The sequence below is a fragment of the Stenella coeruleoalba genome, assembly GCF_951394435.1.
Source record: "Stenella coeruleoalba genome assembly, chromosome: 15".
In the NCBI taxonomy this organism is placed as follows: domain Eukaryota; kingdom Metazoa; phylum Chordata; class Mammalia; order Artiodactyla; family Delphinidae; genus Stenella; species Stenella coeruleoalba.
The window spans coordinates 28,985,704-28,999,179 of record NC_137161.1 but is presented as its reverse complement, the minus strand read 5'-3'; the positions used below and the strand labels follow the sequence as shown (position 1 = coordinate 28,999,179).

The window sequence follows — 13,476 nt, the reverse complement described above, 5'->3', positions numbered from 1 at the left end:
TTTAATTCACATTCCATGGAAGTCTTTTAATTTTGTGAAAAATAGATGTTCAGGAAAGTTTCCCGAAGATGTGACTACAGATAGAGTTGACTCTAATATTCTCATGGAATCATTTGTAATAAAGTAGGAATCAGTAACCTATCATAGAGCCAATTAATAAACCTAAAAGGAAAAAATACTAAATGCATAAATATCATTACCCTGTAGGCTGTAAAGGTAAATCCACTTGTGTACCCAGCACAAGCACCAAATGGTTCAGGCAGGACTGTAGCAATTACTGTGCTAAGCGCTAATGGACCACAGGCACCCCTGGAAAAGGCCCCAGGCCAACACTCTGGAAACCTGGAATCTCATTCACCACAAATTTACTGTGTAAATTTGTACAGGTCATTTGTTCCTTTCTTGTCTCTCAATTACTAAGCTATAGGTAAGGATCTACCTACACCCATAATAAGATTGTATCTGGGAGAACAGTGAGGAGTGCTATTCAAATGCAGGGTTTCTTTGGGGTAATAAATTATGATATAATGCATTCTATCTCTTTTTTTTTCAAGGTGAAAGAGAAAAAAACCTCACTGAGATATTAATTCTCCACTAATTTTAAAGTAAAATGAAAGGTAGAAAAATGTAGGGTCCATTCTTTGTACTCGGCTATCTGGGCAAATGATGTGAGCACAGAATTTAAAATGAATGACGGATTCTTTGTAAAACAGAGTATTTGATTTATATAAATGAAGATGGCTGTCATGATAAGCCTCAACACTATCTGAAGTTGTAAGCAGTTCTTTTCTTACCTCTGGGATTATGACTAGACCAAATATTAAGCCAAAAAGGACGAGGTTAACTCCATACATCCATCGGAGAAAGATGAAATATGATGCCACTGAAGAACCAAAGTGACCTGAAGAGAGAAAGATGGTGGATGTAAGTGTTGCAGAAGGACATTAACATAAAGGAGGACTTTATGTGTGTGATGGATTCAATTTTCATGTCAGTCTGTGGAATATACATCCCTTTTCTTTTTCTAGATGAAAAAAAGGGCCTAACCGATGTGAAGAAGCACATCTTAAATTTTGGTCTGACTAGTCCAAAGTTCATCTTTTTTCTTTTTTTTTAATATCTTTATTGGAGGATAATTGCTTTACAATGATGTGTTAGTTTCTGCTTTCATCTTTCTCCTAGTACAACAGAACCTATAACATAATCTAGTCAGTTAGTCAAGAACACAGTCCAAACCCTTGGAAAACCCTTCAGCAAACGAACTAAAAACAGTGACACCAAAATACTCACTTTCAATGTCCTTGATCTTCATTTCCCAGGGAATACATTGAGTCTTGAAATTATCAAAGTCTCTTTTAAACTTGACCCATTTCTGAAATTAAACAGGCAACACCCTTAGTTCATTAACACGCTGCCTTTGGGCCTGGAGGGGAAATTGGAGGTGCATGTAGATGTTGACATGTTGACATGTGGGTGAGGCTGCCATGTTGGAGCTGTTGAGCCTAGGCTGTCAGAGGTGGATGTGCACATCTTCACTTTCCAAAGTCAGGTGTGAGTCAGAGAGAAGCAAGGGCAACACAATACTTTGCATTTGTCTATAGTGCTGATAAAGTTTCAGGTTTGGACACTTTACATATGAACTTAGAAAGTCTGTGTATAATTTATGATTTGGGGAATCAAATTGGCTTAGCAAACTCTGATACAACTTCCTTCATCTTAAACCAAAAATTCAAGAGAAAAAAGAAATTTCATAACTCTCATACCTACATTTGGCAGACAGCCAAGTGCCTTAATCTGATAGGAACTATTGCTAAACTACAAGGCTGGTGGAAGTGGTAAAGAGATCTCAGCCCGTGGCTTCCCATTCTTCTCCTAGTGAAACAGCAGCCTGTTTTTTTTTTTTTTTCCTAAAAGTAGTTGGGAAGGCATTATGCCCCTTTCCATGGTCTATTCCAGCTCCGACACTTTGTACCAATCAGAAACTTGAATAGCTGTCTGTCTGCCGGCTGCGTGAAAGTTTGTCAACTCTTCAAGGGGCTTCTCTCCAACATCCCCACCCCCGGAAATAAATCCATTTGGAATGGAAAAAACCCAAAAACACCTCATAGAAAACAGCAGGCAAAGAGGAAGTAGGGAGAAAATCCTCAGATCAGTTTCTATTATTACAAAGGTCTCAAAAGAACTTATTCATGAAGGAAATGAGATTTTCCTTTGTAAATTCGCTAAAGGATAAAAGGGAAATTTTATCTGAAGGAATCAGACGAGCTTCCAAACCTGAAGGCTTTGACTATATCATGATTGGATAATTACTGTATAAGGAAGGAAACCACCTGTCAGAAGAGGGAAATGTTCACAGATGCCAAGGAGAAGAGGGGTTCATAAGCAAAAGACAGGTTGATAATAACGGCAAAGATCTCCCTAAGACAGGAAGGGATGTGGGGAATGGCAGATGGTGGACATGGACACCCCAACACCATTGCTTCCTCTCCCTTCCCTAGTTCTGATTCTGTGCTCAAAAACCATCTTTGGCTTATTTGGCTTGTTATCTAGGTCTGTCTCTAAGGAAAGCATTTGCGCATCATCTGGGCTGTGAATATTTTGATTTCTATGGCAGTAATTTTTTTCATTGCAAATTAATAGATTGGAATTGGGATTATGGTTTAGTTTCCCATATAACTAACTGTACTATCAAAAATAAAAGGCACTGGGCTTCCCTGGTGGCACAGTGGGTGAGAGTCCGCCTGCCGATGCAGGGGACACGGGTTCGTGCCCCGGTCTGGGAAGATCCCACATGCCGCGGAGTGGCTGGGCCCATGAGCCATGGCCACTGAGCCTGCGTGTCCAGAGTCTGTGCTCCGCAATGGGAGAGGCCACAACAGTGAGAGGCCCGCATAATGCAAAAAAAAAAAAAAATTTGTTTTTCATTTCTTGCACCAGTTATTCCTCCTTGTAGATTAGTAATCTGGTATCTGGTTTTATATATCAGTCTCATAAGCTTTATTAATGTGAGTCCTCCCCCGAGAGACAGATCCCCTGTCAGGGTGCTGATAAAATCAGTATAAAATATAGCCTTGCAAGGCAGAGGACCAATGGAGTAATGAATGTTGTCAAGTGAGGCCCCTGGAGACATAGCCTGCCAGTTGATCACTTGGCAACCACCTGACAGCCCCTCAAGGCTGTCGGCATCTTGGCCTGAAAAGATGATGCCTGGGGGCGGGGGGCAGAGGCAGAGAGAGGCCTGGGGGAAGCTCTGCATTGAAGCTCTTTCCTTCATTGGTTTAGAGAATCAGAAAACTGAGCTTGGGCGTGGGCGGGAGAAGACCCCCAACTCCCTTCCTCAGAGCTGTGTGATTTGGTAGCTGCCGTCCTCAGACTGGGTTACTAGCTGTGCATGTCATCTTACTAGTCAGCTGTATATAGGAAAACAGATTTCAAACAGTGGTCGAACAAGACACAGGCACATCCTGTCCATGGATGAAATCTGGATCTGAATAACTAAAGACAACCAGTGAAGCCTGAGAATTAGTACGTCAAAACAAGGAAAAAGTGATGCCATTCTTTGAAATTTTTGGAAAGCATTTCCTCCAGGATACATAATTAAATTTTGAGAGATGGCTCAATATTCTTAGTAGGATACAAAAAATATGGCTTCTAGAGTACAGGTTAGCACTTAGAGAGTTAAAAAAGAATACAGGAGGGGAAATTCCTGGCGGTCCAGTGGTTAAGACTCTGCATTTGGTTGGGGAACTAAGATCCTGCAAGCTGCATGGCGTGGCCAGGGGAGAAAAAAAAAAAAGGTTACAGGTGAAGTATGGAAGGATTAATTACAAGGTTGCTAAAAGTTCAGTAATAGAATGAAAATAAACATTACACTTTGAGACAGAAGAAAATTGATCCAATGATATTGAGAATAAACCTGAGAAATTTTTGAGAATGCAAAGAGAGAGAAAGCAAAGAATTAAAAACCATGAAGGAAAGTAAATACAAAGAATGGAGAGTTGGCAGCCATCCTTCTGCTAACAAAGAAGCTAGAACTGTTTGAATAGAAACACGATTGAATAGACCATTTATCAGGTATATGTGAAGAACACATTCCTTAATTGGGAAAAAAGTTCTGAGTGTGCAGTTGTTAAGTGGTAAATGGTTTTTAGATAAAATTAATAAACGACCCATAGATAGTTGTCAGGCAACTATAACTGAAAAGGAAGAAAAAAACAAAATTAGGAATAAAAGAGATTAAAACTCAACATATGTAAAATGTAATGACAAAAATTATGGGACGACCTATATGCAACTTTCTGTTAATACATATGAAAATCTTAATGAAATGATCAAATTTGGGGAAGAATATAAAATATCAAAATGGCCCCAAGAAAAAGTTAAAACTTGACTACATCAATTGGAAAAACATTAAAAAATTATCAAGATATTCTATAAAATGCTTCCTGATCCGTACAGTTTTAAGGGTGTCATCTTTCAAATTTCCAAAAAAATGAATGAGCTGTACAAACTGATTTACAGCATAAAAAGGAGGTGATGCTATTCGTTTAATATTATAAAGCAAGTGCAGCCCTAATATTAAAATATGCCAAGATAGTGTACGTGCACGTATGTACACACATAAATTCAAATCAATCTTATGAAAAGTTATGTAAAAATTATAAATAAAATACTTGAAAAATCAGATGTGCCTGATAAAAGTAAGTGTATGAACAGAAGGGAAAGGTATTTAATAAAATCTAACATCTATTTCCAATAAAATGGAAGTCATTAAACTAGAAATAAAAGGATAATTTCTTATTGGGAGAAAGAAAATCTATTTCAAGGCAACAACTCCCATCAACTTAGTGTGAAACAGTAGAGCCATTTTCATTAAAGTAATGGAAAAGCAAAGAGACCCACTATCACCATCATCAATTGAAACTATTCTAGGATTGCTAACCCGCACTTTAGGACAGGAATGATTTAGAAGAACCCAAGAAAAACACCTTTACATACACAATCAGATGAAAATGATTAGAACTAATAAGGGAGCACAACAGGGGAACCAGATTAAAAAATTAATATTCAAGGACTTCCCTGGTGGCACAGTGGTTGAGAGTCCGCCTGCCGATGCAGTGGACACGGGTTCGTGCCCCGGTCCGGGAAGATCCCACATGCCGCGGAGCGGCTGGGCCCGTGAGCCATGGCCGCTGAGCCTGCGCGTCCGGAGCCTGTGCTGCACAACGGGAGAGGCCGCAGCAGTGAGAGGCCCGCGTAACGCAAAAAAAAAAAAAAAATTAATATTCAAATACGTAGCTTTCCTACATACCAGGTATCTCTAGTTATTAAATAAATGGAAAAATGATTCTATTCACAAAAGCAACCAAAACATAAATTTTGTAGAAATAACATATGACATGGAAAAGATCTATATGAAGAAAATGACAAACTTTGCTGAAGGTTGTAAAAATAAGGCTCGAGAAATGTATGGTATTCTTAGATGTAAAGACTAAATATTGTACAGATAAATCTTCCCAAATTAAATCAAGGATTTAAAAAAATTTCCAATCAAAATCTCAATGGGCTATACTGGACCTTGGCAAAGTGATTTTAAAAATGCATGTGGAAAAAAAGAATGCAAAGAAAACAAAACAAAATGCATATGGAAACATAGGCAAGACTGGCCAAAACATTTCTGAGAAAGAAAGGTAAAAGGAGGAAGCCCTATGAGCCATTAGAATTAATCAATAGCTGAAAGGATGAATTCAAATAAAAGCTCCAAAAAAGGCCCTATACAAGAATTAAGTGGATGAAAATGATAGTTTTTCAGATCAGTAGGTAAAGGAAGAATACTTCCATAAGTTCCACATTAAATATCCAATTAGAGATCATTACCCTAGCCTGAATCAGAAGCTCAGTTTACGGCATAACTCAATAAACCAGAGCTGCCCCCAATGCCCCGTCGACACTACTGTTGTCCTTCTGTATGACCCTGATTACACCATGGCCCTCTGGGTCTCCACCAAATCAAAGTCTTGATTTGGGGGTTTGGAAAATAAGATCCCAGTGGATTCAACATCATTAATTCTGTGAGTTTAGTTCTTCACTGGAGAGGAAACAAGTCTCAAGTATACTGAAGCCCTCACAGATAAGTAGAGAGAAATGGACAGGATACGGTTGGTTTCCATTCTTGGATAAATTGGAATGGTTGACTGGACCTCACGCTCAGGATTCTGGGGGAGGTGGACACAAATGGTGAAGCTGGGCAGGCACTGTGATGGTCACCCAGATTCAGGAGTTGAGCAAGTCCCCCCACAGGTTTGCGCCTCTGCACCACACACCTTAGCCATCAGCATCCTATAGGCGTAGAGTCGCTTGCCTTTCCCCTTTCCCAAGGCTCCTTCATACTTCTCCACAAATTCTTGGGCCTCCCTGGTTAGCGGGGGGGAAAAAGGCAGAAATTCAATTAATGCCCAAGCAAAGAAATCTGAACTATGAGGGTGTATATGTGGCTGAAAGCCTTAAGTGTTTTATATCCCTAGTTAGAATGTAAGTTCCACGAAGGCAGGGCATTTTGTCTGTTTTGTCCACTGAAGTTTCCCAAATGCCAAGAATAGTGATTGGAACATGGTAGGCACCAGTAGGCAGAATTTTGGCTCTCATGACCTTTGCCCCTTGGTGAATGGCACAAAGGATTCTGCAGATGTAATTAAGATTACTGACTTGAAACCAGGGAGATTACCTTGGATGTCTGGAAGGGCCCAATATAATCATGTGAGCCCTTAGAAAAAGAAGAGGAAGGCAGAAGAGTCAGAGAGAGATGCAGCAAAAGGGGAAATCAGAGAAATTAGAAGCAAGAGAATTCTCCACCCTCTGTTGCTGGGGCCCCTCTGGAGGATGCCACACTGGAAAGCAAGAGAAGAAAATGAATTTCTATCAAAAGTCAGGGAACCTGGAAGAGGACCTCAAGTCCCAGGTGGGAGGGAACCACAGCCCCACTGATATCTTGATTTTAACCTGGTGAAACCCTGAGCAGAGAATCCAGCCACACCAAGTTGGACTTCTGACCAACAGAATTGTGACCTAATAAATGAGTATTGTCTTAAACTATTAAGCTTGTAGTAATTTGTTAGAGCAGCAATAAAAAAACCAGTACAGCATTCAGTAGGTATTTGTGGAGTGAATGAACGCTGGATGAGTGAGTGAACATCCAAGGAAGACGGCACGGGAAACACATGGATGGGTTTGTCTGTTAAATATTCTGGGTGGTGTGCTGGAGCTGGTGAGGGCTGGCTTCTGAGAACCAATTGTTAAATATTCTGGAACTTGGCCAACAAATTATTAAACTGTTGGTAGCTTGAAATCGGCCATGGTGGGAGTATTTAGACTATGGGATTCAGCAAGTGCTCCAAATCAGGGTTCCCCCATCCATCCCCCCACAGAAACAGTTTATCAGGAAACACTGGATAAACCCACACAAGTAGATGAAGAATGAAGTCCATCTCAGGGTGGGTGGAAGAAGACATTGGGTCCTGTGTGTCTGACTGCTGTTGTTACAGCGCCCCCTGCTGGCAACACAACCTAAACCACCTCCAAAGTGCAAACGCAGGTAGTAGACACCTGTTAAAGTTACATTCTAACCTGGGGTTAACTCCAAGGTTGGTTTTATTAGGATGTCTCAATGATGTCCTAATGTTAATGAGGCCAACTGTCTAGCTTCTGAGTCCAGGGTCAAAAGCTGGATTGTATGGGATTAAGACTCCTTTATGGGGTCAGCCCCTGTTTTCTCCCTAGGCAGCACTCATTCTGGCAGTGAGTTATCTGTGACTACCAATGACTCCAAGACACCAAAGAATGTTTTCATGAAATTCATATTTTTGTCCTCTTCCTATATCTTATGAGTGGGTAGAGACTCCTAAGCATTTGAGGTTTGTGAATTTAAATGTGATAACTAGTAAGATTTGAAGACTTCTGATAAAAATTCTCAAAAGTAAAGGCCAACTCATGCCTGCGCCATTGAGCCTGGCACCAAATGCTTCTCTTCTCAATGTCCAGACTGTGTCCAGATGCCCAGAGGGCCCTCAGGAGAACAGAGGGCCCTGCCCAGCGCTGGGTGCAAATTCTGAGGACAATTCACTGCAAAGAGAACAACTGGTCTAACAGTTCTGATGGACACAGCAAGCTTTTTTGGATCCACTGAAAGTATATAAATAATCACAACTAACATTTTTACAGCAAACCCCTTTAAACATGTCATACGTGATCAGTGTTCTTCTTACTAGAGATAGTAGTTGGTTTATGGAAATACTGGCTCTTGCACTGCACTTCCCAACTGTTGCAAATCTTACTTCTTCCCCTCCCCTCCAACAGTTTTGCACATCTTACTTTTTTTTTGTTTTGGCTGTGCCACATGGCTTGCAGGACCTTAGTTCCCCAACCAGGGATTGAACCCGCACCCTCGGCAGTGAAAGTGTGGAGGCCTAACCACTGGACCGCCAGGGAATTAATTCCCTGAAAATCTTACTTCTTCTTTTTTATTCCCCTAACAGTTCTGCAAATCTTACTTCTGTAGGGTGCTTCTGTCCCCTCCTTTCAAATGGGGAACTTTCTGCAAGCTCATCTCTCCTTTTCCTCAAACCAGATGGTGTGTGGTAAATGAAGTAAAAAGGCAAAAGAAGAGAGATCCTTTGCTTTGTGGAAACTTCTAGGGGCCTGGATCTCAAGGTCACTTTTGCCAGGTGATTAGCAACCCCTCAGGTCCCTCCAACACTCAGGAGAGGAGGAAGCCATTGAGGCAAGGCTCTCCTGGGCAGCCATCCACAGCAGAAGACAGCACTTCAACAGCCCCTCACATTGCCCTAGAAAGACCCTCCTTGTCGATAAAAGGGCCCAAATAACAGTTTGGAAGACACAGTCAGGGTGGCCAGCAATTACTGCTGGGAGAGAAGGAGTGTATTGTGTGGCTTTAGTGCCAGAGAGAGCCAGGCAGGATTCTGTGCCTCTCAGGGTGGCAGTTCTCATCTAGAAATGGGGACAATGTTATGAGACTCAAACGTGTGGATGCATGCCATGTAAGCACAGCAATTTCATTTACCAGGCAGTCACCCTTCTCCTTCTGGGGAAACAGCAGCTCCTGGAGTGGGCAGCTGATAGGATTCTTTCCTAGCCCAGGGGGCTGCTGTGAGGAGACTTCTGTTCCCCAGGGGTCTGGACAAGGGGCACAGCAATGCCGCCTTCCACAATGAGAATACTCTGAAGTTGATCCAAAGCATCTCTCAGAGACTACATATTTCCAAAAACTATCCCCTGGTGAAGGAGTTCAGATTCAAAATCACACTTAATTTTGAGATGCAGAGGTATAAATAGACACAGGGCAGCCCGCATTTGATGGCATCCTTACAGAGCTTTGCCGTCCCGTGCAGAACGTTGGGAGAATGTATCAGCCAGCCTGAAATCCAGAAGACAACCAGACAAAGGTAGGGAATACAGGTGGCCAAAGGGAGGTGGCTACAGGTTGGAGGTGGTCAAGAGGTTGAAGGTGATCTGGGCTATGTTGGTTTGGTGTCTCCCTTTGTCCCTAAGCAGTTTTTATTTTTCAGTTATGGAGACAAAGATCAAACAGAGGCTGAGCTCACTCTAAGTGGAAATTCAGATGAGTCAGGTGATGGCATCTGTTCTAGAGGTGTCACTGAATCAATTTAAGGGCAGTTGAGTTTAACCAAGCATGCCTGGCTTCCCATATGTGGTGGTTTTAAACTATGTCAGCAAATTATTTGACATTCCTCCCTTTAAAATGTAGAACTGGGGAGTTCCCTGGCTGTTCAGTGGTTAGGACTCTGCGTGTTCACTGCTGAGGGCCTGGGTTCAATACCTGGTGGGGGAACTAAGATCCCACAAGCCAAGCGGTTGAATGCAGGGCAGACTTAGTGATGTGCTTCCAATGAATAGAAGGTGGTAGAAGTGACAGTTTATGACTTCTGAGACTAGGACGTAAAAGGTATTGTGACTTCCCCCTTGAAATCCCCCTCTTCAGTGGGAAGCCGGCTGCCATGTTATGAGGACAGTGAAGCAGCCTGTGGAGAGGCCTGTATGGAGAGAAACTGAGGTCCTTACTAACAAACAGAACCAACTTGCCATCCATTTGTGTGAGTAACCTTGGAAGTGGATTCACCAGCCCCAGCCGTCTGAAGCCTGAAGCCCTGACCAACACCTTGACTCAACCTTATGAGAGACTCCAAGTCATAACTGACCAGCTAAGCTGCTCCTGAATTACTGACCAACAGGAGATAATAAATGTTTATTATTGTTTTAAACTACTAAGTTTTGGGGTAATTTATTATGTAGCACTGGAAAATTAATACTCTGTAGAATCCAAACCACTGATCTCTTTGGTGCATATACATTTAGGATTGTCCTGTTTGCTTGGTGGATTGACCCTTTTATCATTATGTAGTGTCCCTCTATGTCCTTGGTAATTTTCTTTATTCTGAAATTGACTTTGTCTGGTATTTACATAGTTTCTCCTGCTATCTTTTTTTTTTTTTGCGTTACGTGGGCTTCTCACTGTTGTGGCCTCTCCCGTCGCGGAGCACAGGCTCCGGGCGCGCAGACTCAGCGGCCATGGCTCACGGGCCCAGCCGCTCGCGGCATGTGGGATCTTCCCGGACCAGGGCACGAACCCGTGTCCCCTGAATTGGCAGGCGGACTCTCAACCACTACGCCACCAGGGGAGCCCTAGGTGGTGTTTTAATTTTTACTTCAACTGTCAAACATAATTTTAAAAATCAAGAGGAGAAGGAAAATCCATGGTATTTTCCAAGATTTTTGCTCTCACCATGTTCTTCCTTCCTGATGTTCCAAGATTCCTTCTTTTACCATTTCCTTTATGTTTAGAGAACTTCCTGTAGTTATACTTTATGGTAGGTCTGCTGGTGACATGTTCTTTTAGTTTTCCTTCATCTCAGAATGTCTTGATTTCTCCTTTATTCTTTGTTTTGTTTTGTTTTTGTTTTGCGGTACGCGGGCCTCTCACTGTTGTGGCCTCTCCATTGCGGAGCACAGGCTCCGGACGCGCAGGCTCAGCGGCCATGGCTCACAGTCCCAGCTGCTCTGCAGCATGTGGGATCTTCCCGGACTGGGGCACGAACCCGTGTCCCCTGCATCGGCAGGCAGACTCTCAACCACTGCGCCACCAGGGAAGCCCCGACAATTCTTTTCATTTAGCACTTGAAGAATCTTTATGTCACCTCCTCTGTCCTCTATAGTTTCTGATGAGAAATTTGCTGTCATTCTAATTGTTTGTCCTTTATAGTAATGCATTGTTTCTCTCTGACTCTTATAAGTGTTCAGAAGTTTGACCATGATGTGTATTGGCATGGATTACTCTGGATTTATCTTCTTGGGGTTTTGTTTAGCTTCTTGAATCTGTAAGTTTTGCCAAATTTGAGAAATTTTCAGTCATTATATCTTTGAAGACTTTTTCAGTTCCACCCTCTTTCTCTTCTTTTGAGACTCTATTTTCTTCTTTCATCATCTAGGGATTTGGAGGAGACACTAATGTTAGATCATTTATAATAATCCTACATGTCCCTGAGGCTCTGTTCACTTTTTTCCCCAGACCATTTTCTCTCTATTGTTCAGGTTGATTTGTCTTGTTCTACCTTCACTTTCACTGATTCTCTACTCAGTTCTCTCCATTCTGCTGTTGAGCCCATTCATTGAGTTTTAAAAAACTTTAGTTACTATATTTTCCACTTCTAAAATTTCCACTTGTTCTTCTTTATATCCTCTATTCATTTTCTGAGACTTTCTATTTCTTCATTTGTTTCATGTGTTCATAATTGCTCACTGAAACATTTTTATGATGGTTTCTTTAAAATCTTTGTCAGATAATTCTAACATATATGTCCTCTTGATGTTAGCATCTGTTGATTACCTTTTATCACTCAAGTTTGAGATCTTCCTCGTACTTGGTATGATGACTGAGTTTTCAACTGAAGCCTGGAATTTGAGATACTATGTTATGAGACTCTGGATCTTATTTAAATCTTGTGTTTTAGCAGGCCTCCTCTGACACTGCTCCAGTAGGTGAAGGGGGATGCTGCCTGCTTACTTCTAGGTGGAAGTCCAGATTATTCACTTGGCCTCCTTTTATACCTGGGGCTGGGCTGGAGCTCCTTGTTACTGCTGAGCAGGGATGGGAGTTCAGGCTCCCACAAGCCTTCCACTCATATCCTCCTGGCTTGAAGAGATGCCTTGTTACTTCCAGGTGGTGGTGAAATTTCAGACTCCCCATGTAGTCTCCACTGACACCCCAGGGAGAGGGAGGGCTCATTACACTGCCCAGTGGGGATGAGAGTCCCTGCTCCTCACTTGGCCTTCTCTGACATTTGATGGGGGTGTTAGGGGCACCATGTTACAGCCTGGCAAGGGAGGAAATGTAGGCTTCTCCACTTGGCTTTTGCTGCCAGGGCTGGGGCTACAGCTGCTCATTTGTTTATGATGTTTGGCTGGAGTAGGTTTGTTATTGTTTACAAGTCTTCTGTCTTGCCAGGCTGTCCCTTTTCTGGTCCTTTGGCTGGAGACAGCAGACTTTTCTTGAGGTGCTTTTGTGTGTGACTGTCAGTGTTTGGGGGCAGCCAGCTTCTCCAATATCCAGTCTGGATATACAGGCAAAAAGGAAAATTGGAACTCAATGCTCTGTCATTCATTTGACCCTGAGGTCCTTAGCCAGTCTGCCTTTCTTCTCTCCACCTTTCTGAGTCTCTTATGTTTGCTTTACACATAATATCCATGGTTTCAGTTGTACTTAGTGGGAAGACTATGGAGAAGTATATCTACTCCATCTTCCTAGAAGTGGAATTCTTCAGATCTCACTTTGGGTAATTTTCTAACACATTAGGTTTCTGACAAAGCTGAGTGACATACCTGATTAATTCTATGATTAAAGCAAACATCCCTGACTCATGAGCACTAGAAACTCTTTTGCCAACATCACAGCCTGCCTCGTGTCATTATTAATGATGTGCGTTAATAATGTCTTCTTTGATTCATCTTTGTTCCCCATCCTCATCTCTCAGGGTTCAGCACAGTGTCTGGAACAAGATGTTCAAGCTTTAATAGCAATAATTACTATCTATTAATTGCATATTATATGCTGGGTACTTAAATATTTTTTATTTGTCAGAACAACTCTGCAGGTAGATATTATTATTCCTACTTTACAAAAGCCAGCTGTGAGGCTCAGAGAGGTTAAGGGAAGGAATCCAGCCTGAGGGGATTGAATAGCCAGTCAAACCACACAGATATGGTAGAGGTGTGAAGGCAGGCTTGCCCCAATTCACTGCTGTTGCTCTTTATGCCTTGCCATCCTTCTTCGATTGTCTACAACAACTATGCCAGCTGCCTGAGTGGGCCAGAGATTGGGGTCCCCACACCATTGCTTCTAAAAAAAGATGTAGTCTGGACATGTTATCTGCAGATCTGCAATTGAAG

General features: G+C 42.1%; 1 protein-coding gene across 1 annotated transcript in view; it reads right to left on the bottom strand.

The window, feature by feature from the left end:
* TMC2 (transmembrane channel like 2) overlaps positions 1-13,476 on the bottom strand; it is a gene marked incomplete at its 5' end in the record, with an annotated part of 81,093 nt that overhangs the window by 41,493 nt on the left and 26,124 nt on the right. The window contains 3 exons of the mRNA XM_079945434.1: positions 795-901; positions 1,291-1,372; positions 6,324-6,414. Of these exons, the coding sequence (XP_079801560.1) occupies positions 795-901; positions 1,291-1,372; positions 6,324-6,414 (280 nt within the window). The remainder of the gene's footprint in view (positions 1-794; positions 902-1,290; positions 1,373-6,323; positions 6,415-13,476) is intronic.